The 27,427-nt window shown below is 35.0% G+C and overlaps 1 protein-coding gene across 2 annotated transcripts in view; it reads right to left on the bottom strand.

The window, feature by feature from the left end:
* Positions 1 to 949: 949 nt before the first annotated feature.
* The window catches only part of LOC131663304 (LIM/homeobox protein Lhx5), a 251,780-nt gene continuing 225,302 nt past the window's right edge, over positions 950 to 27,427 (bottom strand). Inside the window, exons 5-7 of one of the 2 annotated variants that reach the window (XM_058933642.1) lie at positions 3,796 to 4,326; positions 3,519 to 3,680; positions 950 to 1,574 (exon numbers count right to left, since the gene is read on the bottom strand). In XM_058933642.1, the coding sequence (XP_058789625.1) occupies positions 1,456 to 1,574; positions 3,519 to 3,680; positions 3,796 to 4,326 (812 nt within the window). In that variant the 3' untranslated portion in view covers positions 950 to 1,455. The remainder of the gene's footprint in view (positions 1,575 to 3,518; positions 3,681 to 3,795; positions 4,327 to 27,427) is intronic. The other variant, XM_058933643.1, reaches the window with a different exon arrangement.

Raw genomic sequence — 27,427 nt, 5'->3', positions numbered from 1 at the left:
CATGAAACGATGACGAATAAAAATACTTTTTAATGGAATTTCTCATATGTTCGTATCGAATGTAACATATTTTTAATTTAATAAAGCTCTCTTGATCTTTCACGTATATGCTTGATTTTGACCACTTACCATTTGATTGAAAATTTTTTTAGAAACACGCGTGATTCTTGTATTTAATATCCGATAAAGACACTAAATATTGAACTTTAACAATTACAGCCAGTGCTTCTTTTTATTTTCCATCGTATTTAAGTTTATATTTCATGAACGTCATGAAATATAATCTTATATCAATACGTCTCATGTTTATATTTTACGAAAAAAGAAATTTGTGATATAAAATTTTGATATGAATAATTTAATACTTTCATACTAATGTCGGTTAGTCAAGATTAAGTTAATACGACATAATCATTGTTTTCGTCAATAATAATTTCTTTAGAATCCTAACTAATTTTTATCGAATTTTTTCAACAAAACGTATGACAAGATAGGTATGAACATGTGTAGTTTTATTTGAACTGCAAAACTTATTACTTATTCTCTCAACAATATTCTTGTTTATTATACATTCACACAACGCCTTTCCATTTAGGGTACACTTTTTATATTTCATTCTAGTAAAATTCGAAAGGAAAAACTTTACATGTTAGACATGAATATTCTGTACACAGTACTAATTTAAAAAATTATAATAATAATAACAATATTAATAATGGTGATAAAAATAATAATAATGAAAATTTGTAACTTGCAATCAGGTATAAAAATAATTGAAACTGATTTGCATAGTTCCTAAAAGAGTAATCCAAATTAACCAATAATAATAATATTAATAATAATAATAATAATAATAATAATAATAATAATAATAATAATAATAATAATAATAATAATAATAATAATAATTTAATTAATATCATCATTATTATTACTGTAATAACGAACATGGGAAAGAGTATGCGAATAAATTAAGTAGGCGACATCTTTTATTGCAATATTTTTGGACTGTGATACAACGATAAGACACCGAGAAAAAATATGATATTCAACTTTACCACGCAGCATAGAATAAACCGGAATATAGTAAAGTGGTTAAAAATAGTGAGTTATACTATATTAACAAATTTTCCTGCTGTACATGAGTAACATATTTAGCGTTACTGAAATAGTTCAAAATTATAGTAATTTCTACCTTTTATATAGCAACTGTTCCTATAATTTTTTCTCGGTGCAGAGCTAAATAATCGCATTTCCTATTCTTTCTATCATTTCTTATTTTTTCTTGGTTCTATTGCAGCGTAATCATTCTCTATTTTCTTTTATTTTTCTTGATAAGACAAGCTTATGAGTGAACCAGCAAAAAAGGGCTGATGTGTGAACCAAGCAAAAAATCTGATAGAAATAGACGAGAAAAAAATGAGAGCACCAACGTGAGGACGAACGTTTGGTCTCCTACCATACGAGGCCTTCACTCTGTTGCATCTGATGTTGCTCGGGGAACCCGGTACCTCCTCCTACACTTCCTGGACCACCTGTATTGCCGCCTCCGCTGGAATTTGATTGCCCGCCACCTGAACAAAGGAAATGAAGATAGCGGTTAATAATGTTGTTTAACAATAGCTACTTCTACAAATAAGTTTTTTGTGAAACAAATACTCGAGATATACAGTATAACTGTATTTCTGACGACATTGTCATGCATACTTAACAAAACTTACACTACGGAATATCATAAGAAATATTATTAAAAAACCTCACAAGCTTGTTAGGTTGATTTTCTTCAATCATATTTCATTATTTACTATTCATTAGCGAGCATTACTTTCCGTTTTCAACACAATTGTCGGATTGCGTCGCGAATGGGTTATCCATTTTTGGATTCTTATTATACATAATATTTTTATAAAGATGCCTACTACTTTGGCAGGCTTTAAGATATGCTTATATATTTTTATGCAATTGCGTTAGTAAGTTATGAAAAATGTAAAAACTTATTGCGCAATTTTGACTCTAAGAAATGATGTAACGGTGTCATAATACACTAGTATATACAGTTAAGCTGCAACAGTACATTCGATTGATCGGCACGAAAATAAAATAGCAAATAATTTTGCAAAAGATAGTTTCGGAATACTGATTGACACGCTATTTATATTATCGAGTACTGGAAAAAATGGTTGAAAATAATATTTACCAAAGATTTCATCGCGCATGTGCATTAGTTCTGGCGGTATATAAAAATATAACCACAAACATTAACAAAAATATTGCCTTGGACTAGTATAGTATACTACTGTGGGCAAAAAGTAAGGTGAATTTTCAATTTAAACTTCGCGGGCTTAACATTTCGGGCTAGTTCTTTTTTTCTTGAGTTGGTAGGACTGCGAATGACATCTGGGACAAATTTCATGTCAATGTCATCATCAGTAATATATTTACGCTTGTGTTTACCAAACGACCAAGAGTGCATGTTTCGATTTTTACAATGTCTGATTTAATTGAGCAAAGAAGTGCCATCAAATTTTGTTTGCGGAATGAAATTTCGGCTGCGGAAACGTTGAGGATGTTGCGGAAGGCCTTTTGTGATTCTACCATGTCGCAGAAAAATGTTTATAAGTGGTACAAAGACTTCAAAGAGGGTCGAGAACGTGTTGATGACTTGGAGCGCTCCGGACGACCATCGACGTCAACAGATGACCAACACGTCAATAAAGTGAAGGAATTAGTGCTCGAAAATCGTCGGTTGACTGTTAGAGACCTTACTGATATGATCGGAATATCAGAAGGATCTGTGAAAACAATTTTGAAAGACCATTTGAGCCTACGAAAAGTAAAATCTCGTTTAGTACCGAAAACGCTCACTTTCTTGCAAAAAATTCGCCAAAAATTCGACGCATATCGTTCCGCAACCACCGTATTCGCCTGATTTGGCTCCGTGTGACTTCTGGCTATTCCCAAAACTCAAGAGACTACTCCGGGGAACGCGTTTCGAGTCGATTGAGGAGATAAGAGCTGAATCGAAGAAGGCGCTGATGGCTATACCGGAAAGGGACTATTTGGCATGTTTCAAGGATTGGAAAAAACGTTGGCATAAGTGTATTTTATCGGGAGAGGATTACTTCGAAGGGGATGACATTGATGTAGAAGAATAAATAAAGATTTTTCATTTTACAAACAAATTCACCTTACTTTTTGCCCACAGTAGTACGTTGTTTGATGTTTTATGCTTGAAATATTTATAGTTTAACTGATATCTGTATGATATAGATGCTGTATTATTTTCATGAAAACAAAGCCTATTCTTCAAGTGAGTAAGTTGAAGTAGTTAAATGTCCATAATTGTAGGGCGATGGTGATAATTAGTGCTCAAGACATATAGTAAGTAAGAAAGAAACCGCAAAATTTATAAAAGTAAGGCGTAAGCTCATTGCGTCATCAAGATCAATGATTTGCCAAATATGCTAATGAAAGAAACATAGTAAAGTAGCGAAGAGTCATTGAGCATAGTTAATTACCTGCGGGCGTAAGGAACTCCCCGGGGCTACCAGCCGAGGGCAATGGGGGTCCTTGTGCAGGAGGCCCTCCGAGAAATTCCGGAGGCCCGGCTCCGGGTGGCGGGTACTCACCCGCAACTGCTGCTGCCGCCGCCATACCTGCTATACTCGTAGGGTCAAGACCTACGGTAACATACCCAGACCCACATAAACAAACTTAAAACTTAATATACTAAATTTAAAGCAACGCATGCAACTAAGCAAGCAAGCAAAATACGACTGACTGATAATTACTGACCGGGATTTGGTGGACCTTGAGGAAAGGATGGTCCATGAGGGTGAGGTGTTGGATGCTGAGTAGCAAAAAACTCATGGTGAAAAGCCACGGGACCCGCGTAACCAAAATCAAATTTGTCGGCAAAGTAGGGAAAGCCCGGTGGTGGTCCGTCTTCTGTGCCGAGGCCCGCGTGGTTGAGATTTAGCGGGAAGCCACGCATCTTGCGCGAACCCCCGAAGAACGGACTCCTGCCCATGGAGGTAAGCTGCTTGAGACGGCGCTCCTTGCTACGCTTATTCTGAAACCAGACTTGAATGACCCTCATAGGAAGCCCGGTCTCCTTGGCTAGTTGCTCTCGGATGTGCCTCGTAGGCTTGGGCGTCTGTGAGAAGGCTGTCTTTAATATTTCCAGTTGTTTAGCCTTGATAGTAGTACGCGGTCCACGACGCTTTGAGCCTGCGCCCCCGTCACCACCGCCACCACCCGCGCCACCGTCTGGACTTTTGTTCTCTGTTTGACTATCTCGTGTTTCCGGATCACCATCAAGCGAGCCTGTCAACAATCAATGCATATGTATCTAAATTGTAAATATTTTTACAATATTCTAGTATTTTTATATCTTGTAGATTTGATATCAAAATTGTCTCAAAATAAGAGCCATCTAATATTTAGAAATTGGAAGAAAAGACATTTTACATACTAAAAAAGACAAGGTCAAATTTATTTTGGAAAATAAAATGAGATTAGAATATTATACATTACAAAATAAAGCAATCTTCTTTCGCGTTACTTCGAAATTCCAATAACTCTAACATATTCATTTGAAAATTTGTGCAATATATTTTCAAATTAATTCTGAAGTAATACTGTCGCATAACAAGTGATAAGTGCTACGACTTTGAAATGAATTATCTTAGTTTAGGTATGCTTAAACTAGGTTTTGAACCATAAAATAATTTTTCATTATGATAATAATTCTATATAAGCATATGATGCATCGTCGATGTCAATTTTGCAGACGTCAAAAAAATGAATGTTTTGTATTCTATATAAATTTATTTTCAATATATTGTAACATGTGACATAAAAAATTGAATGTCTGACTGTTTTGCGCCAATGATTCTTCCGGGCAGCCGCTCGAGCATAGCATTCTCTTTCACTCTGCGGCTATCTTCACCATATCTTTTTTAGCCATACTGCCCAATCTTGGCCGCGAGGACGATAAAGTGAGATGGCATATCACGAATTGATTTATTACATCTACAAATTTCGACTTTGTCAGCAGGACTCAAGGGTCTATTTTTGGAGCAGTTTTTGGAGCATGATTAATTATCCTTCATCTGTTTTGAAGCAGAATGGTGGAATCATTATTGGTAGTCGTGTACAATGACACGTAACCATATGTTCACCATGCCATGCCACTTTGATGATATTAACCAATTCGTTTATAAATTCATGTCAATGGATTGACAAGTGAGAGTTAGTATATCGTCGTATTATCGTATTACGAATGTGTAATATTTAGTTGCAACTGTATAATTAACTTGACTAGTGGCAACTAAATATTACTGATAATCAGCGTTACTTATTTTAATAACAAATTATTGTAGATGGATTTATCGATTTTAGAAATTTTTTAATTTTTGAGAAAAAGATTTTTTGATTCTCTTCAATCAATATTCTTTGATTTATTACATAAGTTAATACATCTTTGGTTACTATTTACTTCTAAAAACTAAACTATTTGTTAACTAAAATATATTTTGATAGGTATTTAAACAATCTCCTGTGAAACAATTTTCCAAAAATCTTTGCCATATTTATAATTAGAGATGTTGTTTTACAGATTGTCAGCAACGACGTTCCTCCTGATTTTTATATTGATATTATTTCTGCTGTTTCCAACAGGCAGGCCAAATTGCTTTTAAGTACATTGTAAATATTCAATCTATGCTAAGGGGAATGATTATGTTTTCGGACGCTAGATTCGAATTTTCCGCGCACATATTTATTACTGTACATACAATTATAATTATAATAATGTTATTTGTCCGTACACATTTATTCGAAACCGCTTATCTTGTAAAATTTTCTAAAGTCGCGGAACTTGAAGTCGTGGGCGTTGGATGCGTCGTCTCATGCATCGTTTCATACCGTCTCGATCCCACGTATTTACATTCTCACAATAGCGCTAACCACTGGGTTTAAATCCACTGGGTTTAAATCTTTTAAATTTTAGTTGCCAATATAGAAACGTAGCCCTGATGTTCTAGTTGATGTCTAGCGACTGGAGCTGCTCCCCTTACAACGGCGTACAGCTTGACGATCTTCTCTTTGCTGCACAGCGACTGGAACTGCCACCCCTATAATAATGTGCAGCTTGGCGATCTTGCGCTCTTCTTTATTCCTGGGCGTTCAGGTGAAATACCAAAGCAGGGCCTTCGGTATTGCCGAAGAGCGGGCAGAAAGCCGACCTTGCGATTCTCTCGGCTCGACGACCTGCGTGATACTCTCGCTCAAGCAACTTATATCCTCAACTCCCACGTTCCAGCCTAATCCGCCGAATTGTTGATATCGGCCAATCATCGCAAGGCGCTTAACTAGCAGGCCACGATACATATATTGTTACAATATAGATTGTGAAAAGGTAATCTAATGGAAAACTTGTGTATGGATACTGCTTTGAATATTCTTGTACAAATCATATCATCGTCACTAGCTTGGTTTTTGAGAGTTCGTATAGTCTTTGATATTTTTTTATCATCAGTTAGTAAATAAAATTTTTGTAAAAGTAAGGTTGTACCGTTTACTTGTCAATCATTAGTTAGCAACATAGTACGAGGACAAGTAAACTAGGAAATTGATGTCAATTTCATTTATTCCATTTTCATAACTTCGTTCATACTTATAAACGCACAATACGAGGTGTGATCAAAAAGTAAGATGAATTTTGAAATTTAGCGGGCTACGCCCGTTCGATCTTCGACTTTTTTATTTGGTTATGTCGGTACACTAATCTAGAACATACGTTCCAAATTTCAGCTTTGTAGTATGTTTGGTTTGTTTGTGAGAGGCATCAAGGTTAGAAGTGTTTTGCGTGCTCCACGATTTGCTGCTGTCTAAAAACATGGATCATAGAGTTTGCATTAAATTTTGTGTGAAAAATGGAATCAAATGTTCCAAAACACTTGAAATGCTGAAAGTGGCATACGGCGAGTCTACTTTAAGCCAAAAAAATGTTTACAAGTGGTATAAACTCTTCCAAGAAGGCCGAGAAGACACCGACGACGAACCTCGTTCTGGACGCCCCAGCACATCAACAACTGATGAGAATGTTGAAGAAGTGAAGAAAATAGTGTTGGGAAATCGTCGAATTATCATTAGAGAAATTGCTGATGATATTGGCATCTCATTTGGTTCGTGCCAATCAATTTTGACGAGTGTTTTAGACATGAGGCGTGTGTCAGCGAAGTTTGTTCCGAAATTGCTCAATTTCGACCAAAAGAAACGTCGCATGAGCATCGCCCAAGAGCTACTGAATGACGTCAACGATGATCCAGATTTACTCAACAGGGTTATAACAGGTGACGAAACATGGGTATACGGTTATGACGTCGAGACTAAGACTCAATCGTCCCAGTGGAGGCATTCTGGATCACCAAGACCAAAAAAAGCACGCCAAGTTCGATCAAATGTAAAGGTTTTGCTTACAGTTTTCTTTGACTGCAGGGGCGTGGTGCATCATGACTTCTTGCCACAGGGTAGAACAGTAAATAAGGAATATTACCTGCAAGTTATGCGCAATTTGCGCGAAGCAATCCGCCAGAAACGTCCGAATTTGTGGAAAAATAAAAATTGGCTTTTGCACCATGATAACGCCCCTGCTCACACATCGTTGCTTGTGCGCGAATTTTTGGCTAAAACCAACACAGTAACGATGCCACAGGCACCGTATTCCCCAGATCTGGCCCCCTGTGACTTCTTCTTGTTCCCAAAACTGAAGAGGCCCATGAAAGGACGGCGTTTTGCCACGATTGAGGAGATAAAGACGGCATCGAAGGATGAACTAAACAAGATCACAAAAAATGATTTTTTGAAATGCTTTGAGGATTGGAAAAAGCGTTGGCACAAGTGCATTATATCCGAGGGGGATTACTTTGAAGGAGATAAAATAAAAATTGATGAATAAATAAATATTTTTTGAGAAAAATAAAAATTCACCTTACTTTTTGATCACACCTCGTACAACGAGGTATGGAAACATCAATATTTCGCGTTCATGTTATCACCGAGTAAATTTACAGTGCTAAAGAATCACTGACCGAAAGATCATTGAATGTCCGATTTACCGTAGGCGAATCAAACTATTTCGAAGTCTGAGTGAGTGTTAATTTAGCTAAGAGTTCAATTAATAGCGAAGCAAGCTACTTAGCTTTTCATTTAGATAGGAAGTAAAATTTGACAATTGCTCATCGCCCGGGCCCTTTTCATACGAGGGTCGTTTGAAAAGTCCGTGCAAAGTCAGAGAGATGGCCCTACTAGTGCGTATCAAGGTTATTTTCAGTTAGTAGCATATCTTGGAAGAGCACACACCAAGTTTCAGCCAGATTGGCCAATTACTTTGCCTTTTACATTCGTTTCAATCAAAGAAATCGAGTGGTTGTAAAAAAATGGACGAAAAAGAATTTCTTGTATTGATTAAACATTACTTTTTCAAAGGCAAAACGCCTCAGGATATTAAACAGAAGCTTGATAAACATTATGGTGATTGTATACCTTCAATTAGAATGGTTTATAAGTGGTTTCAAAATTTTCGGAGTGGCCATATGAGCACAAAAGACGCTGAACGTTGTGGACGCCGTGTTGAGGTTACCACTTCAGAAATCATTGATAAAATCCATGATATGGTGATGGCTGACAGAAGAGTGAAGGTGCATGAGATTGCTAGTACTGTAAGCATCTCAAGGGAATGGGTACATAATATTTTGCACCATCATTTGAACATGAAAAAGCTATCCGCTAGATGGGTGCCGCGATTGCTCACGATTGACCAAAAACGAGATCGTGTGAAGTGTTGCAAGAATGGTTTGCAGCTGTTCCACGAAAATCCGCAAGACTTCAAACGTCGTTTCATCACTGTAGATGAAACATGGATACATTACTACACTCCTGAGGCCAAAGAACAGTCTAAACAACGGGTTACCAAAGGGGAATCTGCTCCGAAAAAGGCGAAGACAATTCCTTCGTCCGGGAAGGTTATGGCGACTGTCTTTTGGGATTCGCAAGGAATAATCTTCATCGACTATCTGGAAAAGGGTAAAATCATTAAAGGCGAATATTATTCATCGTTATTGAATCGTTTGAAAACCGAGTTGCTAGAGAAACGTCCACGATTGGCCCACAAAAAAGTCCTCTTCCACCACGACAATGCGCCAGCTCACGCCTTAGCAATTGTAGCCGCAAAACGGATGGAGATAGGATTCCAACTCGTTTCACATCCCCCCTATTCTCCAGACTTAACTCCGTCGGACTACTATTTGTTCCCTAATATGAAAAAATAGCTGGCGGGGAAAAGATTTTAATCAAACGAGGAGGTGATTGCAGAAACGAATGCCTATTTTACAGACTTGTACAAATCCTATTATTTGGAAGGGATTAACAAACTAGAGCAGCGTTGGATGAAGTGTATAAGCCTAAAAGGAGACTATGTTGAAAAATAAAAAAGATTTATTAAAAAAAATCAAGCAGTTTTTATTTTTGCACAGACTTTTCAAACGACCCACGTATTACTCTCCTTGAACTACAGCTTGAATATAATTTTTTTGGTTATGTCATTTATAGAAAACACTTGTTCAAAAAACGTAGAGAAATTGTCGAAAAGCAAGGCCGAAGATGCAACGACTTGCGTAGTAAGAGCTGGTGACGAACCAAGACGAAACAGATATTATCTGCTGGATGATCTCCAGGTGAATACCGATCTTCTCGTTCCCCGCGATTAGAACACCTCGCCTATTGTTTCAATTTAGCGCGAACAGCATGTGATGTAACTGCTATTAGATCCTAGAATAGTTAGACATACGCAATCGCAAGTATCTTTTTTCGATGACTAATAGTTCATGTGTCAAAAGGTTATAATTGATACATTTTTGCAAGTCATTTTCACGATCGTAGCACTGTTTATGGTTGACGGTGAAATTGAGCCTGTTTGACGCGCACAAATTTCAATTTCGCATTTTGCGTTGCCACTTGGTAAAAGCGCGATTTCCACTCTTTCCTTGATTTCAATTAAGTACCACTCATGTTAATATTTTTGTATTATGTCGTTTCGACTCACGGTTGACTGTTCAAACTTCTATCTCTAAGTTTCTCATCTGTTTTGCATTTACCTGTGCATTCATTTTTCAGTGTAAAAACGCCAATTTAAAAATTTTCGGTAAATAGAATAAAATCGAAAAATATATACACAAGCTCATTTAAAAACTGTGAGTAAAGAAATAACTAACGAATAAGGTAATAAATTAATGAAGTTAAGTCACGAATCGAGATAAAAAGAATACTAATGTGCAACGTGGTCTGAATAAAACATTTGCAAACCTTTGTAAGTTAGTTTAATGAGATACATTCCCTTAAAGAATCAAATAGCTATCTGAAAAATATCTTTAGGCTTCTAGAAAAATAACTCTAAAAATATAAGTCTTAATTTATTTATATTTCTTTATATATTTTTATGTAAACCGTTATTATAACCGAATCTCACGATTGATAACAGCTCGTACGCGAAGATTCTGTTGCACTCACCACAGCCCAAATGTCCGTCGGGGGAAAGATCTAAATTTCGTAACGATCCATATGAGATTCGTATTCAAGAATTTTACCTTTGATCTATTTACATTTAACTGATGCATTAAAAAGAATTATGACAAATAAACCTCTTTAGTATTACAAGCCATGACATTGCAACTCGAAATTTGAAAGTGAATAGCATAATAGCTTAACAAACGGATCACGTAATTCGTTAGCGTTGTAATGAATTTTTTTAGCTGACCATACATGTCTTCAACGGTAGAATGAATGAAATCGCTTAAAAATGTAAACGTTTATAGTATCTTTGGTACTAAAGATTACTATGAATTTGCTTCCAAAGTAGCTTTTAAATATGTGTAAAATTTACAAGTTTATTGCTGCGCTTCTCAACTGGTGAAAAATAGCTTTTAAGTTTAAATTCTACAGTCAGATTTGAAAGCCATATACTCTAAAGTTCAACTTTCTAACTTTAGTTTGATTTTCTTATGCGAGATATAGCTCATTAACAGTAGGTCAAATGTACAACATTACAGCGTTTATTATTTTTCTTGGTAGTAGCACTATAATTCTTGTTGTATTGATTGATCAAAATCATGTTTGCGATTATATTCTGTGCTTTGTTTTTTATAGTTATTGTTTTGTTTTGCTTTTACTTTATTTATTTACAACTTATATGTTACATTACTTTACATCTCTTATATTACTATTTGTGTCTCGTATCCAGTTTGTGTAGTTGATTGTGTGTGTGTGTGTGTGTGTGTGTGTGTGTGTATGTGTGCGCGTGCGTGTGTGTGTGTATATATTGTGTAAATATGTGCCTTTGTAGGTGTGTCTGCAACTCTTGTGGCCTCGTCTTCTACGCCTGCCTGTTCCTCTTATCTTCTCATTTTTCTTCTGATTACTCTTCTCTTCCTCTTTCTCTCTCCAAGATCTGCCTTTTCCTCTCTTCTGTTTTTCTCTTTCTTGCATATTTTCTTTTGCCTTTTCACCTTTGCCTTTCCTTTGCTTTTGCTCTCATTCTTGCTAATCATTTCCTCTATCTTTCTCGTTATTAAGGCATTGACACCTTTTTCTTGTTTCCTATTGCTCCCTCTGCCTTTCCTTTCCTCAACCTCACTTATTTTTCCTTAGTATCTTATAATTTGCCTTTTTCTTTCTCTTCTTCGAATCTTCTTCTTTCCCATTTTGCTCCGTCCTCCAATACTGCTTTCTCTCGCTTATGTAGTTGCTGTTACTTGTGTCTTGTGTGTGTGTGTGCATGAGTATGTTTATGATTGCGCGTATGTTTGTGTTTTGTGTGTGTGTGTGTGTGTGTATGTGTGTGTGTGTGTGTCGATGTGTCTGCGAGTCTTGCTTCACTGTTTTCTGTTTCCGTCTCTTCTTAGGGTCTTGTAGCTTCGTCTTCTTGCTTTTCTTTTTCTTTCTTCTCTTCATTTCTTCTTCTTTTCCATTTCAACTCCATCATCCACGCTATCTTTTCTTTGCTTCCTATTATTATTTTTTCCCATTCTTCCCCTTCCATTCTGCTTTTTTCACATTTTTCTACTATGTGCTTCCAATTTTCTTCCTCTTTCATACACATTCTGCATCTCTTATTTTCTTCTTTTTCCCAATACTTGCTTCCTCTCGTTTCATTACCTAGCCTAAACCTTTCCCTTATTTGCAGGCCTTTTATTCTTCCCTCTCCTTGAATTTCCTTTAACATATACCTTTTCATTTCTTCTTTCAGCTCTTTCCACTCGTTTATGTATCTTGATTTTTCTAGCTTTTCTTCTAGTTCTTTTTCATCTTTTTTCTTCAGCTCATCTCTTATTTCTTCCCAAAACTCTTCCCTCATTTCATCTCCCTCTTTCTCTCTGTAAATTTTACTTTTTTCCAGCCTTTCCTCTCTCTCCTCCTTCTTACCCTTTTTATCTTTTTCATTTCTTTCCCTCTTCTTTAGTTCTCTCCATGCTTCTTTTCTTATTGAGCCATCTATTTCTTCTCTTATTTTGTTTTCATTCTTCATTGCTCTTTCTAATGCTGTTTCTTTCATTTCTTGTCTTCCTGTTTCCCATCGTATTAGGTAACTTGGCGTGTTTCTATCTAATCCTAAAACCCACTTTATGTATTTTAGTTGTAGTCTTTCTATTTCATCATATCTCTTCCATCCCCAGATTTCTGCTCCATATATAATCACGCTTTTCGCCAGAGCATCGAATAGGTTCATCCTTAGCTCCCAGTTTTCTCTAAATAGCTTTTCTCCTAGCCCCCATAACTTTCCGAGTCCCATATTTATTTTCCCTTCTACCTTCTTTATCTGCTTTTTGTTTCCGTTATTTCTGCTTATCACATATCCTAAGTAGTTGTACTCTTTCACCATCTCTATCTTCTCATCTTCCCATTCGAATTCTTCTTCCTTCCCCCTTCCTCCTCCTCTCCTGCATTTCATCATCTTTGATTTTCCTACATTCAACTCTAATCCCCTTTCTTCCAGGTATCTTTTTAATTTTTTCAGCATTGATTTCATTCCACTTTCACTCTTTGCCATCATCACTATATCATCTGCGTATCCTAATGTCCATATTTTCTTCCTTCCTATCACTACCCCTCCTTCCTGCACCTGCTTGATCTTCCCTTCCAGGTCGGCGAAGGCAAGATTAAATAGCGTGGTGCTCAAAGGGCACCCTTGCCTTACACCTTTGAAAGTCTCAAACTCCCCAATTATTTCTCCTCCAACTTTTACTTTACTCCCTGTTTTCTTGTATATTTCTTCTATTCTTTTCCTAATTTTTCTATTTATCCCTTTCTCTTTCACTGTTTCCCATATTTGTTCCTCTTTATTTTATCAAAAGCGGCCTTCATGTCTGCAAAGAATACGAACAGTTTTCCTCCTTTTTCCCTTATTTCCTTCCCTATTATTGTTTTTAATATAAATATCGCGTCCATTGTTCCTCTTTTCTTCCTAAATCCCATCTGCGTATCACTTAGCGTTTCTTTAGCTTCTAGTTCTCTTTCCAGCTTTTTTCTCAGTATTTCCGCATATATTTAATATCCCGTGTCCATCAGCGTTATTCCTCTATAGTTTCCTAGTTCTTCTTTCCTCCCTTTCTTATATATTGGTACTATTATTCCCTTTCTCCATTCTTCCGGATATCCTTCTCCGTTCCATATTCCATTTAAGCATTTTGTCATATATTTTATCAAGCCTTCCGTGCTTTCCACCCAAGCTTCATTTACTATACCATCTTCTCCTGTCGCCTTTATCTTTTTCATTTTTCTTATTACCTCTTTTTCTTCTCTTTCTTTGATTTCTTCACCTTCCTCTTTTTCGCTGTCTTCGGTTTCTTCCCCTTTACTTTCTTCCTGTTCTTTCTCTCCCAGTTGTTCCTTGAAGTGCTTTATCCATTCTTCTTTTCCTATATTTTCATCTAATCCAATTCTTTTCTTCCTATTGCTATTCACTTTATCCCAGAATTTTCTTCTCGTGTTATCTGTTCTTATTTCTTCTGCCAATCTTTTCCCTTCCTCTTCTTTTGCTTTTCTTATTTCCTCTCTGTATTCTCTCTTTGCTTCTAAATATTTGCTTCTGTCTCCTTCCCCCTTTCTTACCTTATTTAACTCTGTCATCACCCTATCCCTTTTTGCCTTACATTCTTTTCTCCACCAGCTTTTTTTTGATCCTTTTTTTTCCTTATCTTCTTTTTTACAACTGCGTTCTTCACTCTATTTTTTATATCTTTCCATTTATCTGTTTCCTCTATTGCATCTATCCATCTCTGATACTCCCTTATACCTTCTTCACTCCAGTCGTCTATCATTCTTTCTTCCTCTTCTTTTCTTTCTTCCGCTATTTTGTCTCCCAATTCCACCTCTATTGGTAAGTGGTCCGACTTTACCCTCTCCTTTATTTGAACCTTTTTTATCGCCTCATCACCTTCCTCGTTACCTACTACATAGTCTATCGTTGACATTCCTCTCGCTCCTATATATGTTATTTCTCCCTCTTCATCTCCTTCTTTTCTCCCATTCGTTATCACTAAGCCCATTTCTCCTAGCCATTTTATCATTTCTTCTCCCTCTGCGTTTAACACTTTATCCTTGGCCTTAATTTCTTCTAGTTTTTCTTCTGTCTCCCATTCCCTTCCTTCGGTTCCTGTTCTTGCGTTGAAGTATCCTCCTATAATTATTGTTTTTCCTCTGTTTTCTTCTATCTCTTCACTTAGGTATTCATAGTTTTCCTTCTTCTCATGTTGCATATACACCGATGCTATCATGTATTCCTTCCTTCCGATCTTTATTTCTCCTACTATTACCTCACTTGTCCTTTCTTTCTTCCATTCAACCTTATTCATCCCTTTTCTCTCTCTTACCGCCTTTATTCCTCCCCCTATTTCTCTCCCTCTTCTTCCTTCTCTTCTTGAATCTCTCCACTCTATACTGTACCCTTTCAGTTGTTTCTCCACACCAGTTCTTGCCCCTTGCCTCTTCACCCAGGTTTCCGTTAGCCCTATTATGTCGAATTCCCTAACATATTCCCAGTCATCTTCCTCCATGCTCCTCACCCCCGCCACGTGCCAGAATAGTATTTTTACTGCCTTCCTCCCCCCTCTCTCCCTTCTCTTCTCTCTCTCTCCTTTATCCCTATTGCTTTCGAAACCCTTCCACCCCTTTTCCTACCATTTTTTCCTCTCTCTCGCTCCACCACCATTGTTCTTCCTCTGATTTCACCCCGTTATGCCACATCTTTACCTCTTTACCTTTACTTCTTATTTCGTTCGCTTTCCTTCTTACTTCCTCTCTTATCCTTCTCTGCTTCCACGTCCAGTCCTGATCTATGTATATCTTTTTCTGTGCCAAATTCTTTTTCTTCTTCATAATTCCTTCTTTTTGTTCCCATGACGCGCATCTAATTTGCCACATGTTTTTTCTTCTTTCTCTCCGCTCATCTCTCTCCGTTGTTCCTCCTATTCTTCTCAGATTCACTATCTCTCCTTTCATTTCTAGTACCTCCCTTAACCAGACCTCTGCCTCCCCCTTCTTTTCCCATCTTAACTCCCCCTCTTTGTCTGTCACTATTATATTGTTTATCCTACTTTCTCTATCCATTTTTTCTCTCATATGCTCTAATTCTTTCTTATTGCCTACTTCTGTACCTCTTTGCTTCTTGTTTCCTCCTTCTATGCTTTCTTTTAGTTTCACGCATTCCTCTTCCAACTGGTCCATCTTCTCTCCCCATTTTTCCTGCAGTTTCTTTTCTCTACGTTCTGCTTTTTCTCTTTCTTCTTTCATCTCTTTCTTTCTTTCTTCTCTCTCTCTCTCTTGTTCTTTCCTAACTTTTCCTATTTCCTTCTCCCACCTTTCTTCTCTTCTTTTCCCCTCTGCCTCCATTCTTTCCATTTTTCCCATTATTTCTTTAAACATTTCTGTCCATTCTTTCCTTTCCTCCTCCCATACCTCTCTTAATTCCCTTATGTCTGTCCGTATCTTTTCCATTATTTCTTCTGCACCACTACTTTTTCCCCCTTCTCTTATCGTGTTGTCCAGTCCTTCTCCCCCCTCCCCGTCCATCTCGCTTCCCTCGCTCTCACTCTTGCATCTCTTTGCCTCCCTCATTTCTCCTCTAATATTCTCCCTCAGCCCCTCCCCGCTCTCTCTCCCCCTCGCCACCTTTACTCTTTTCTTCTTTTCCTCCTCTGGGCCTTTTTTATCCAATCTTCCACCTTTATCTCTTAATTTTTCTGTTGTCACAAATCTTTCCATCCTATCTCGTACGCCTTAATTCGATTCTCTATAAGTACCCGTGATCCCACCTTTATTCCCTGTTTTACCTTTTCTGTCTCTGCCTTTACTTTACCGCCCCTCCTCTCTGCTTGTCTTTCCCGCTTTCTGGTTTTCTCTCTTAACCTCAACTTTATTTTTTTTCTTTATTCCTCTCTCTCTGCTTTTTCCTGCTCCTCTCCTGGCCTCTCTCTCTCCTCTCCGCTTCTCCTCCACCTCTACGCTCTTTTCACCTCTATTTCTCTCCTCAAACACTTTTCCTCTTTGACTTTCTCGCCAAAACTCGCGCTCACATCCAAGACACGTCCACACTTCCCTCAAGTGAAATCTAACCTCCTCTTTTGCTTTTATATTTTTTAAATTACGTCTATAGTAATAGCTTCTAGGTCTTTATTTTCCTCTCTTTGTCCATCTAATTCTATGACTGATCGATTAGACTTTCATTGATTAAGATAGTTCTATAACTAAATACTCGACTTTGTATAGCCGCGTGATTAAGAGGATACTTTTTGTTTAATACAAAAAATTGGAAGTACTCCTTATAATATTTACATTCTCCTAATCCTTGCCAGAATTTGATAACTACTTTTGTTTGTCGACAAAAAAATTATAACCTGAATGATATAAACTGTGTAGCATTGGTTCAGTGGGTAAGAGTTCATGTTCTGTGCAAATTTCACCTGAAACTGCAAATCCTGTCATAATACTTATAAAATCTCCTCCTGCGGCATTTCAAAAAATGGTGGGAGAAGAAAGTCTACATACTCATCACTATACAAAACTAAGACAATATAACAAGTACCTAGTGTACCTCTGCAGCTTTCCAGGTGGACGTAATTCTTAAAGTCACAATAACAATAACAATTTCCAAAACTTGTAACTTTGATCGACAAAAGTCTGTTGCGAATTTATTAAAATGAAAAATTTGTTTACGCTATATTATTTGATAAGGTTTCGAAACTTTTTACTAATTACTAAAAATCAAATACCTCGACTCAGAGTGAAGCCAAAAATATGAGCCGGGAAGCAAATGAAACTGAGACTGATGTAAAATCCGAGAAAAATACTATAGAGACTATAGTTCTATTATATGACCTTCAAATGACTTTCGAAATTTGAAGCAACCAAATTTGTACGATTTTTTTCTACTTTTACCAGTCTTAACCGTTTCAAAATTAATTTCAATACACAGTATTTTATACAATTAGCTAGCAAATCCAAATCTGGCATTAAAAATTGTCTAACATTTTTCTAATGCAAAAAAAATGCCTACAAAGCCCAGCTTCGACTTACACTTATTTCGTTATTATTGATTACCGAAATTTTAGAAAAATAAGAGATCATTTATTGAAATGTAACTTTTAATACTCGTGACAATTCAATTTTGAAAAAACGCTGTACAAAGTGCAACGAAATGCAAAAAAATTATTTTCTCTCCAAATAAAAATCAGAATTTTCTATAACAATCTATAAATTTGATAAAATTCATAAAACAAAATACATCTAAAGAAAAATTATATATAATCTATATAACTCATGTTACTGGAGAATCACTGTCTTCTGAAAATTCTTCGGTATCTTTTTCGATTTTAGTTTCTGAAACTTCAACGAGTTCTTCAATATCAACTATGTGCTTCTTCAATTTATAAATCTTAAGACGATTAGAGAGAAAATAATTTTTTCTGCATTTCACTTACTTGGTACAGCGTTTTTTCAAAATTGAATTATCACAAGTATTAAAAGTTACATTTCAATAAATGATCCCTTATTTTTCTAAAATTTCGTAGTCAACAATATCGAAATAAGTGTAAGTAGAAGTTGGGCTTTGTAAGCGTTTTTTCAGTGTTAGAAAAATGTTAGACAATTTTTAATGCCAGATATGGATTTGTAGTAGCAAATTGTAGAAAATACTGTGCTTTGAAATGAATTTTGAAACGATTAAAACTGTTAAAAGTAGAAAAAAATCTTAAAAAATTTAGTTGCATCAAGTTTCGAAGGTCATTTGAAGATCATATAATAGAACTAACGTCTCTATACAAGTATTTTTCTCGGATTTTACATCAGTCTTAGTTTCATTTGCTTCCCAGCTCATATTTTTGGCTTCACTCTGAGCCGAAATATTTAATTTTTTAACATTAAAAAAAAAAAAAATTGGTCCATAATAGGGTGGTGATGATGGCCGGCACTTTTTAGCAATATTTTTGTTAATAGCATAAAAAATCCATGTCAGTCAATATTTCTGAATACGGCAATCACTTCAGAATTTAATTAGATTTGTTATGTCGAAGTTTCATAACGTTATTAAATATCTTTCCACGTTAAAATTCAGTATAGATTAGCCAAGTCTAGTTTTCAATTTCGTAAAATACAGATTTTTCATTTTGTTTTTGAAAAATAATTTAGAATGAAATTTAAAAGAGTTTCCTTCTCTCAAGATTCTCAACTAGGGCTCTCATGTATTGAAAAAACGATTGTTGTATTTGGCTCACTCGTATGAAGAGAATTGTTGATATATTGAAGTCAAGAAAATTCGGAGATATACCTAAGATGATCAACTTTCCTGTAGTCTTTACCGGAAATAAATATGTACTTTTGTTTGTACGGACAAAATTATAATCTCCAAATTTAAAAAAATACGTAACTTCTAACAATAAAACTATGTTCCAAATTTTCAAAAATCCAATATAAATTAATGCCACATTATTTATATAAATCAATGAGAATATCAATTTTAATGCTCTAATATTTACTAGACAAAATTATAGGATATATTTAGTAAACTGGTATTGCGCCACGGCACCGATTTTTATTAACATTTTCATTAATAATGTTTGAACAACATACCTACTTATTCTTTTTAACATGATAAACGCTTCAGGATTCTAGAAGCTTCATTCTGTCAAACTTTTGTGACATAAAAATAAGTACGAAAAAGGTATAATTTTCAATGAAAAAAATAAGGGTTGCAAACCTCACGGTCGGAATTACATGTGTTATTTGTATTTTTACACTAAAAGTAATGTGCAGTGTAATCCATAGGAAATTTATGAATTAAAACTTATAGAAAACGTTTTTCGGGGGGTGGTTTCTTCATTTTAAGGTAGTTTAAAAAATAATCTCGAATAGATTAACTTTATTTTAGTATTTAATCGATGAAAATATTTTTTTCAATATATTGCGGCACTTTTTGATTTCTATTCATTAAAATAAGTACAAAGAAATAGAAATTTCATTTTAAAAAGTAGGGAAATTTCATTAGATAAAAATTAAGAAAAAATTTTCTTATAAAACCCGACCGTCACGGTCGAAACTACATGTGTTAGTTTTACTTACAAATTAGACATAATACACCATGTATATCATTGTTATGTGACGCTTCATTGTATTATTTTTTTTTCATTTTATTTTGTCAAATAATATTTCGAACCCGAGATTTCCGTTCTAACATAGTATAGTCAGCAGTATTCGTGTGCGCGACTCGATGGGAACGTGCGGCAGAGGCTGATTCACGCTGCGCCAGCATGCTGCGACGGCATGCTTCGGTCAGGGTGCTTAGCTAGGTAAGACGAGCCGATACGAGAAGCGTAAACGTTTTAAAGTATATGTGCGGGAGAGAGACGAAAAGCGAGGGACAAAAGATATAAAACGAACCGGCGTAAATAAAGAAAGCAATCCTTAGTCAGTCAGGAATCAGCGCTCGACTAAGAGCCCCTGCAAGAGTTTAAGAATATTAAAAATTATATCGAAGTCCCGAGAATCGTTATTTCTTACGATCTTTTATTCATTGGAATACTATTGGAATAATATTGGAATACCACTGGAATCCTATTGGATAAGGAAAATATATTGGACCTGCTTATTGAATTAATTCGAAACCAGTGATAAACTATTAAAACGAACCTAACAGTACCAAGGACCTAGACAACAGAGTGAGTACTTTTGAGCTCTATCCCCGATAAGTTGAATTCTCTTCCTTATCGTTACTTTATTATCTCTCTCTCTCTCCGCTCTTATACTACTAAGCATAATCAAGGTTGCCTCTTGGGCGAATCCACGTGATTGTGTACCGGGACCAAGTGTTTAAGCGCCATCGCCGCGCGAATATTTATTTAATAAACCGTAAAGCACGGAATAATATTACTAGAAGTGTCATTAGACGTATTAAAATATATATAAATATATAAACCTATATAACACGCCGGTGTAAGTTCATTTAAGAAAACCGCCGAAGCCCCTTCCCTTTTGCTTACTCAATTACTCCTGCTGTCCCCTCGCGAGCTCGAAGTTCGGATATTATCAGAAAAGACGCTATCCATTCGGTGACACGGTCGGGGTACCGTATCGAAGGTCTAGTCCGCCGAGTCAGGACCACTCGGAGCTAAAAACGGTCTAGCACGTGCCCATTTTGAAAGGATATCAAAATTAGCACGTAACAATCATAGTAAATTATCATTTTGAACCTGTAGAATATTAAAAAACGTTCTTTGGAGGGTGGTTTTTACATTTTGAGGGTGTTTCGAAAAATAATCTCGAAGGGGTCAAATTTATTATTGATGAATCAATCCACGACAATATTTTTTCAGTTTTATTTTAGTTCATATAAAATTTTTTTCATAAAAATATGTATAAAAATAATAAAATTATTAATAAAAAAATAAGGGTTACATCCATCATGGTCAGAACTGCATGCACTAGTTTCGCATTTACATGAAAAGTGAAATAAAATTTATTTCATAGTAAAATATCAATTATAACTTGAAATAAATTGCAAATTTATTTTTGAGGGTGGACTTCGAGAGCCTATTTCAACCCCTCAAAGTGATTTTCCACTTTAATTTTCTATGATTTACAACATATCAAAAGAATATTGAAATTGGTGAGGTCGGATTAGTACAACCAGTCTGAATTTATGACATTCAACTAACTATAGGATGCTGCATTAAACTCGAATATTGAAGTACCGGAAGCATTTCAATCTAAAGTCCTACGTAACATAGTACGAGTCCTTTGATTCGTCCTAAACGAAATTATCCAAAATAACTATAAAAATATACCACCAGAGAACAAAACCACACAAATAAACTTATTAGCAAACTTCTCAAGACATCTATGATGAACACTAGACTTGAGAAATTTAAACTAATGAATACATCAATAAATCCTAATCTATTTTTCACATTCTAAAACAAAGATAGAATACTCCCTGGAATATATTCTTCTGAATCTCATATACATTTAGCAATACCACTCGTACTTATTGTCTTAAAAAAAAATAAATTGAAAATAATTGGTGCAAAAAAATTAATTTAGAGTGTATTCACCGAAACACTAGTACACCCGCTTGATTGCTTCCTATACTTCGTTATCGAGAGGACTATTATGTTCATAGTTATTTAAAGTGCCTTCAGCTTTTGTTTACTGCCATGTACACTAAGAGTCAATACCGAAAGGGTAGTGTTGTCATGCTGTGGATTCTCGTCGATAAATAATTTGTGAATGAGTGTTGCCTAAATATTATTTTTTCATTCCTACAATCAAATAAGTATTCGGACAAATAGCCAAGATATAATATTTACTCAGCTCGTTGATTAACTTTCTATTAAGTTTGCCTTTGCCATCTAAATCTTTTTTCGATTTTACAAAGTTTGGTAAGCGAGTGCCCATACGTTTTTAGACATGGTCGAGATGTGATCTTTTTTCCATACTCTTATATTCAGTTCTTTGTATGTGTCCGAGTATTCCATTCCTTCAAATGTCTTGTTATCGCCATTTTCTATATAATGAAGGCTTACCGTACAAACGCAGATTGACCGCGTAAACAATTTCTTCCCGGCATCCACTTTCAATTTTCCGGCAGATCCTTAGTGATTCGCTTGGCATTCATTTTTATGATTTTTTAGCCATTTCACATATTCTTCTGTACCTTTTTTTCCATTTCAGTGCTCACAAGACTTGCAATAACTTGATTTTACTAAAATATCTACACCGTTATCCAGGCAATCAGGGTTATTACAGCGCACAACGATAAAAATCCTTGCTTTATCAACGTTCCGTCGCCAAAAACTGCGACGACATCAGTATGTCCTTCTTCAGCAGATAACTTTATTTTTTATTCAGCCACTCTTTCATACTTACATTATATACCATTTATGTTGCAATGGAAATTGTGAAAAAAGTGTTAGCTTGCCAAGTAAAGTCATTTCATTCGTGATCTGATTGGCTGCAATGTGGGTTGCTTGATGTGGTAGTACATATAGTGTGTATGTACGTATTTTGGACTTGGTGTGATCAAGCTATTATTATTAAAGCAGCTGAAATATTCAGCAAATTCATGCAAATAAATATCTCGAGTCGTTGTACATTAATTTTATGTTTATTCAATAAAAAATAAACAAGACTTCGAAAAAAAATAACGTTCATATTCTTTTAACGGCCTAGCCATAAAAAAATGATAAAGCAATTTTAATGCTATTACGTTACATTTATTTTTAGAAGATATAAAATTATTGATTATCTTTTTTAACATACAAAGCTTAGCTTGAAATAAATATTATTAAAGATGAAGAGAAATATAAACAGCTATATTATTTTATAAATAAAAATTTGTGAACTAATTTTAGCTGATGTCGTACAGAAATTTATTCAAAAAAATGTTTAAATTAAACTTAGAAATGTAAATATAATCTTAAAATTGTTACGGATGAATATATAAAAGATAACAGTAACATAGTTGTAAGTGAAAATGTTGAACTAGATTTCGCGAAAAATACTGTTCCAAACCAGCTGAAACCTGAAAGAAGAAACATCTGTTGATATGAAGATATTATAAAAAGTTTTAAATCATAGATAAATGTATTAAAAAACAAATAAAATTAAATTGTCCGGCGTAGCTAACAGTATCAGATATTTAAAAAGAGATGAACGAGAAATGAACTTAATACATTTTCCAATATCTATGGATAATTAGCTAACAGTTAAAGCTCTATTACGTTTTTAGGTTTGAAATTATAACTAAATCTGTGAATATTAACTTAACTGAATTTTTATTGATGAATTAATGTTGTAGATGTTAAGCATGTTGAAGCATAGAAAAAATTTTATGTGTGCGGTATATTGTATAATAGTTTTGATTTGATTAAAGTATGAATTTCAATATTAATACAAACTAAAAATGAGCTCGCAAAGCGCTAGTCCTATATAAAAAAGGAGGTGGACTAGAAATTTTGTACGTGATGTGATTGGCTTTAACATAGTCACGTGGTACGATGTTTTACGTAGTCGCATATATTAGGAACGCGTTCAAGACCGAAGCTGTCCGTTGCGCGGGACAGTCAAATGCTTTAATGTGGAGAAACGGAAAGTAACCAGAAGACAACGCGGGATTAATTTTACCATTTATTTCTCCGACAACAATTACAGACTCGGTGGCGAACAGACGAGTGCGTGTTACAGGTGAATTTCCGCGTGACAAAAGTTACGGCACGGTAGTCGGAAAAGCGATCCGGAGCCGGTGGCGTTCAGTAATCAAGAGAGCGAGAGAGTCGGTACCGCTTTCCGGCGAGCCTTGAACTCCCCCTCTTGCCATCGAGTAACATCAAAGGTCGTGCTGGAGAACACCAGCGCTCAAACAGCAAGTCGTCTCGTCTCTTGCCGTCGTTGTTGCCCAAGTAGTGTCAGCACCGACCTCGTGACGCCACATATAGATCATGCATCGTTTATTTGACTAAGTACGCGAAATAAGTCTTTTTGGATAAATAAGATATTACGTTTCAAGATTATGCTAGTTTTTCATTATTACTAACTAATAATTTGATTTTGTCATCTGTAAAAATCTCAAAATCATTGTCGATATAGTAATAATAATAAACAATAATGCAAAATAATTATCCTGGATAATTGTACTTGGAATTATTGATAACAGTTGTCCATGTAATAAATTGTAAAGTTCAAGTATATATAGTATAAATGTTTTGTAAATAAACTAAATTTCCGATTACAAACTGTAACTAACTAATGACGTAAATATATGTATTAATATTAAGCAAAATATCAAGTAATTAGTCTAATAATTATTTTGTACGAAAATGATAACTTAATTTGAATTTTCAACTCTAAAACCTTAGTAAACAATCTATTTTGAGTAAATTTATTCATTTCTTCTTAACCGTAAAAGGTCAACTAAAGTTTTCTGTTTATAATATTAAGTTATGAATAAGACAATACAATAAATAATTACACATCAATAAATATCTTAGGAAGTAATATATTTAACAATATTTTCCATGTTTATGCATTGGAAACTATGAAATAGTTTTCTCATTTCTTCTTAACTCTAGTTAATTATTTATTTATTTAATATTCAAGGTTGACAGTTGCGGAATTTGTAAATTATATAATCATATACGTATTTCATCGTATATTGGGGTATTTAAATTCGTTTTCAAAGCTATGGCTGAAATTTAAATTGGTTTATGAACAGCCCGTAATTTGACATAAAAAAATTAAAAATGTGGCATGGGCGCGCTCCACGTGTCCAGTTTTCCCCTTATAAAAAATGATGAATGCTATATTGAAGCATTTTATTTGTGATCTAATTGAGATATAGTCACGTGATATGCTATTTTGGCAGCAAATATGTATGTCGATGTGATTTCGAGTTGTGATTTTAGTAATAAAAATTCATTTTATCATAATTGATACGGATAATTTTGAAAATAATGAAAATGAAAAAAGGATGCTACATTATTATTATTTTTACACTCATTTTATAAATCTGGCAGCCAGAAAATCGTTTGGTAAAAGTGAGAGGTTATTATACTTTTGAATTATTCTAATAATCTGATATTTGAACGTGTAAGATTGAAAAAAATATTGTAATATCACAATCCTCTATATAAAAAGTGATTGCCTGTGAAGTGAAGTCATTTTATTCGTAATTTGATTGGCTTAGAGCTGGTCATGGCGCGTGCGCATACACACTGTGTCGTTGTGCGTGCATTTGTTAAGTCAGTGGTCAGCGTTAATTGAACATAGTTCTGCATAGATGGCTCCTGTGGCGAACATGAATATTACATATTTATGCATAGTTTTAACTGCAGACCAGTGATAACTAAAAAAACGTGCCTTAGAGTGTGCAACACCAAATCCGTCGACATAACGAATATAATTTGAGAAACAGAGGTAAGTTCATTGTCGAAATTCATATATGATTATTATTATATTATATATACTATTATTTTCATTTTTTCATTATTTTCAATGTGATTTTCAATATACGATTGTTGACTTAACCTAAAACACCACGTTTTGAATAGTATATTTTTAAAATGCATTTATAATGATATTTAATTATCATTAGATTATATTTATATATACATTAGATTATTATATATTACTTTAATTTTCATTTTTTCTAAATTTCAATACCATTTTCAATATGATTGCTGAGTAACCCAATCTAAAAAACCGCGTGTTGAATGGTGTATTATTCAAATGCATACATAATGAAATATAAACCTTTTTTTATAGATGGATGCAAATAATTGTAAGGAGATCGATGCAAAATTACTTCTGACCAGAGATGAAGACTTTGACGAGTTATGCGATAAAGATGAAACTACGTAAGTTTTTAAGAATTACATTTTTTTACTTAACAATCACTCTTTAGTATAATATAGAGGACTCTTTAGTATAATATAGAGGATAATACAGAGGACTCATTATATATATTATAGTTAAATTTATTTAATTAATTTTAATTCTAATTTTTCAGCGAGCTGGTGGGTTTTGTGGATGAGGTCCATGCACCTACAGTTGTTAGGGTGAAAGCTAAGTACGACCTTTTTAAATTTGTACTTAGTAATGGAAGTCAGAGGAGAATCGTATGCTTAATTTGGGGCAAGTCGTTGATCCAGAAATATGTGGAGAAAATTACCATTGGAAAGGTAAGATACATTGTCAAAATTATCTACTTATTTATATATACTGCAACGGTAGTCGATTCAATTAATCGAACCGTTCGCGATTCTGATTTTCGCGCGTTAGTTCTAAGTATTGAGAGAGAGAGGGGGCGCGCGATCTTTTAAATTAGCAGTTACGTCTCAGCTGTTACTTGTGTAGTACCGCCAAAATAGTTTAGCACAGTGTTCCAACGATTTGCCAATAAAAAAGTTTACTGGGATTTTGGATACTTGTGCAAGGGTGAGCGAGGAAGCAGCAACAGTAGCAGCATCACGGAAGCAGCAGCAAAAGTGATAGCTTATATACAGCAGATTTGCGATCGAGGCAGCACAGCTGATTCGGATCGGAGGAGCATCTTTAATTTGCTTCAACAATTACGGCTGATCACCGTAATTGCACCGCAGGGTAGGTGCACCTCCCTTAATTATTGCGTGACAAAATACATTTAGTATTTTGGTTCAATCGTGTTAGCGTTGATATTTTTTGTATTCGCGCCGAGCGTTAGATCGCGCCAATTTTCGTATCTTCTCTCTCTCTCTTTCTCACCGAAAGTTATTTAATTGTAAATCCTATTCGCGTGCGTCAGTCTTTCGGCCCGACAAAGACTGTAGAGATTTTTATTAATAAAATCTATTAAACTTATTCGCCGATTTCGTCATATGATTTTTCCTAGTAGTTTAAACAATTGAAAAAAGGCTTAGGTGTTAATCCGATTATAGCTAGGGGATTAGGTGTATTAGGAGCAAAGTCGATTACACTTAAAACTCATCGAGTATCACAAGGCACGTGACTTAAGGTGAGTTCAACTCTGCTTGATCGAAGACAACTAAGTTAAGTCAGCTGACGTTAAGGCGAATACACGTATTAACATATGTGTTAACGGAGCGGCGGTTTGCTCTGCATCGTGGGAGTTTGCTCTTAAATAAATTTCTCATTTTGCAGATTTATCCCCCCGTTACAATACATACACATAACAAAACAATACAATATATACAATACATACATAAAATTAATATGTCATTTTATATTATTCTTCTAGATCTTACACATTGAAAGTGGATACACTAAGGCTGCTTCATTGTCATTCTACAAAGAGGCAAACAATCATGTGGCTTTCGAACTACTTATC

The sequence above is a fragment of the Phymastichus coffea genome, unplaced genomic scaffold (genome assembly GCF_024137745.1).
Source record: "Phymastichus coffea isolate CEN01 unplaced genomic scaffold, Cenicafe_Pcof_1.1 PCOF00033, whole genome shotgun sequence".
NCBI lineage: Eukaryota > Metazoa > Arthropoda > Insecta > Hymenoptera > Eulophidae > Phymastichus > Phymastichus coffea.
The sequence above is the reverse complement of the archived record's forward strand: the minus strand, read 5'-3'. Positions and strand labels throughout refer to the sequence as shown.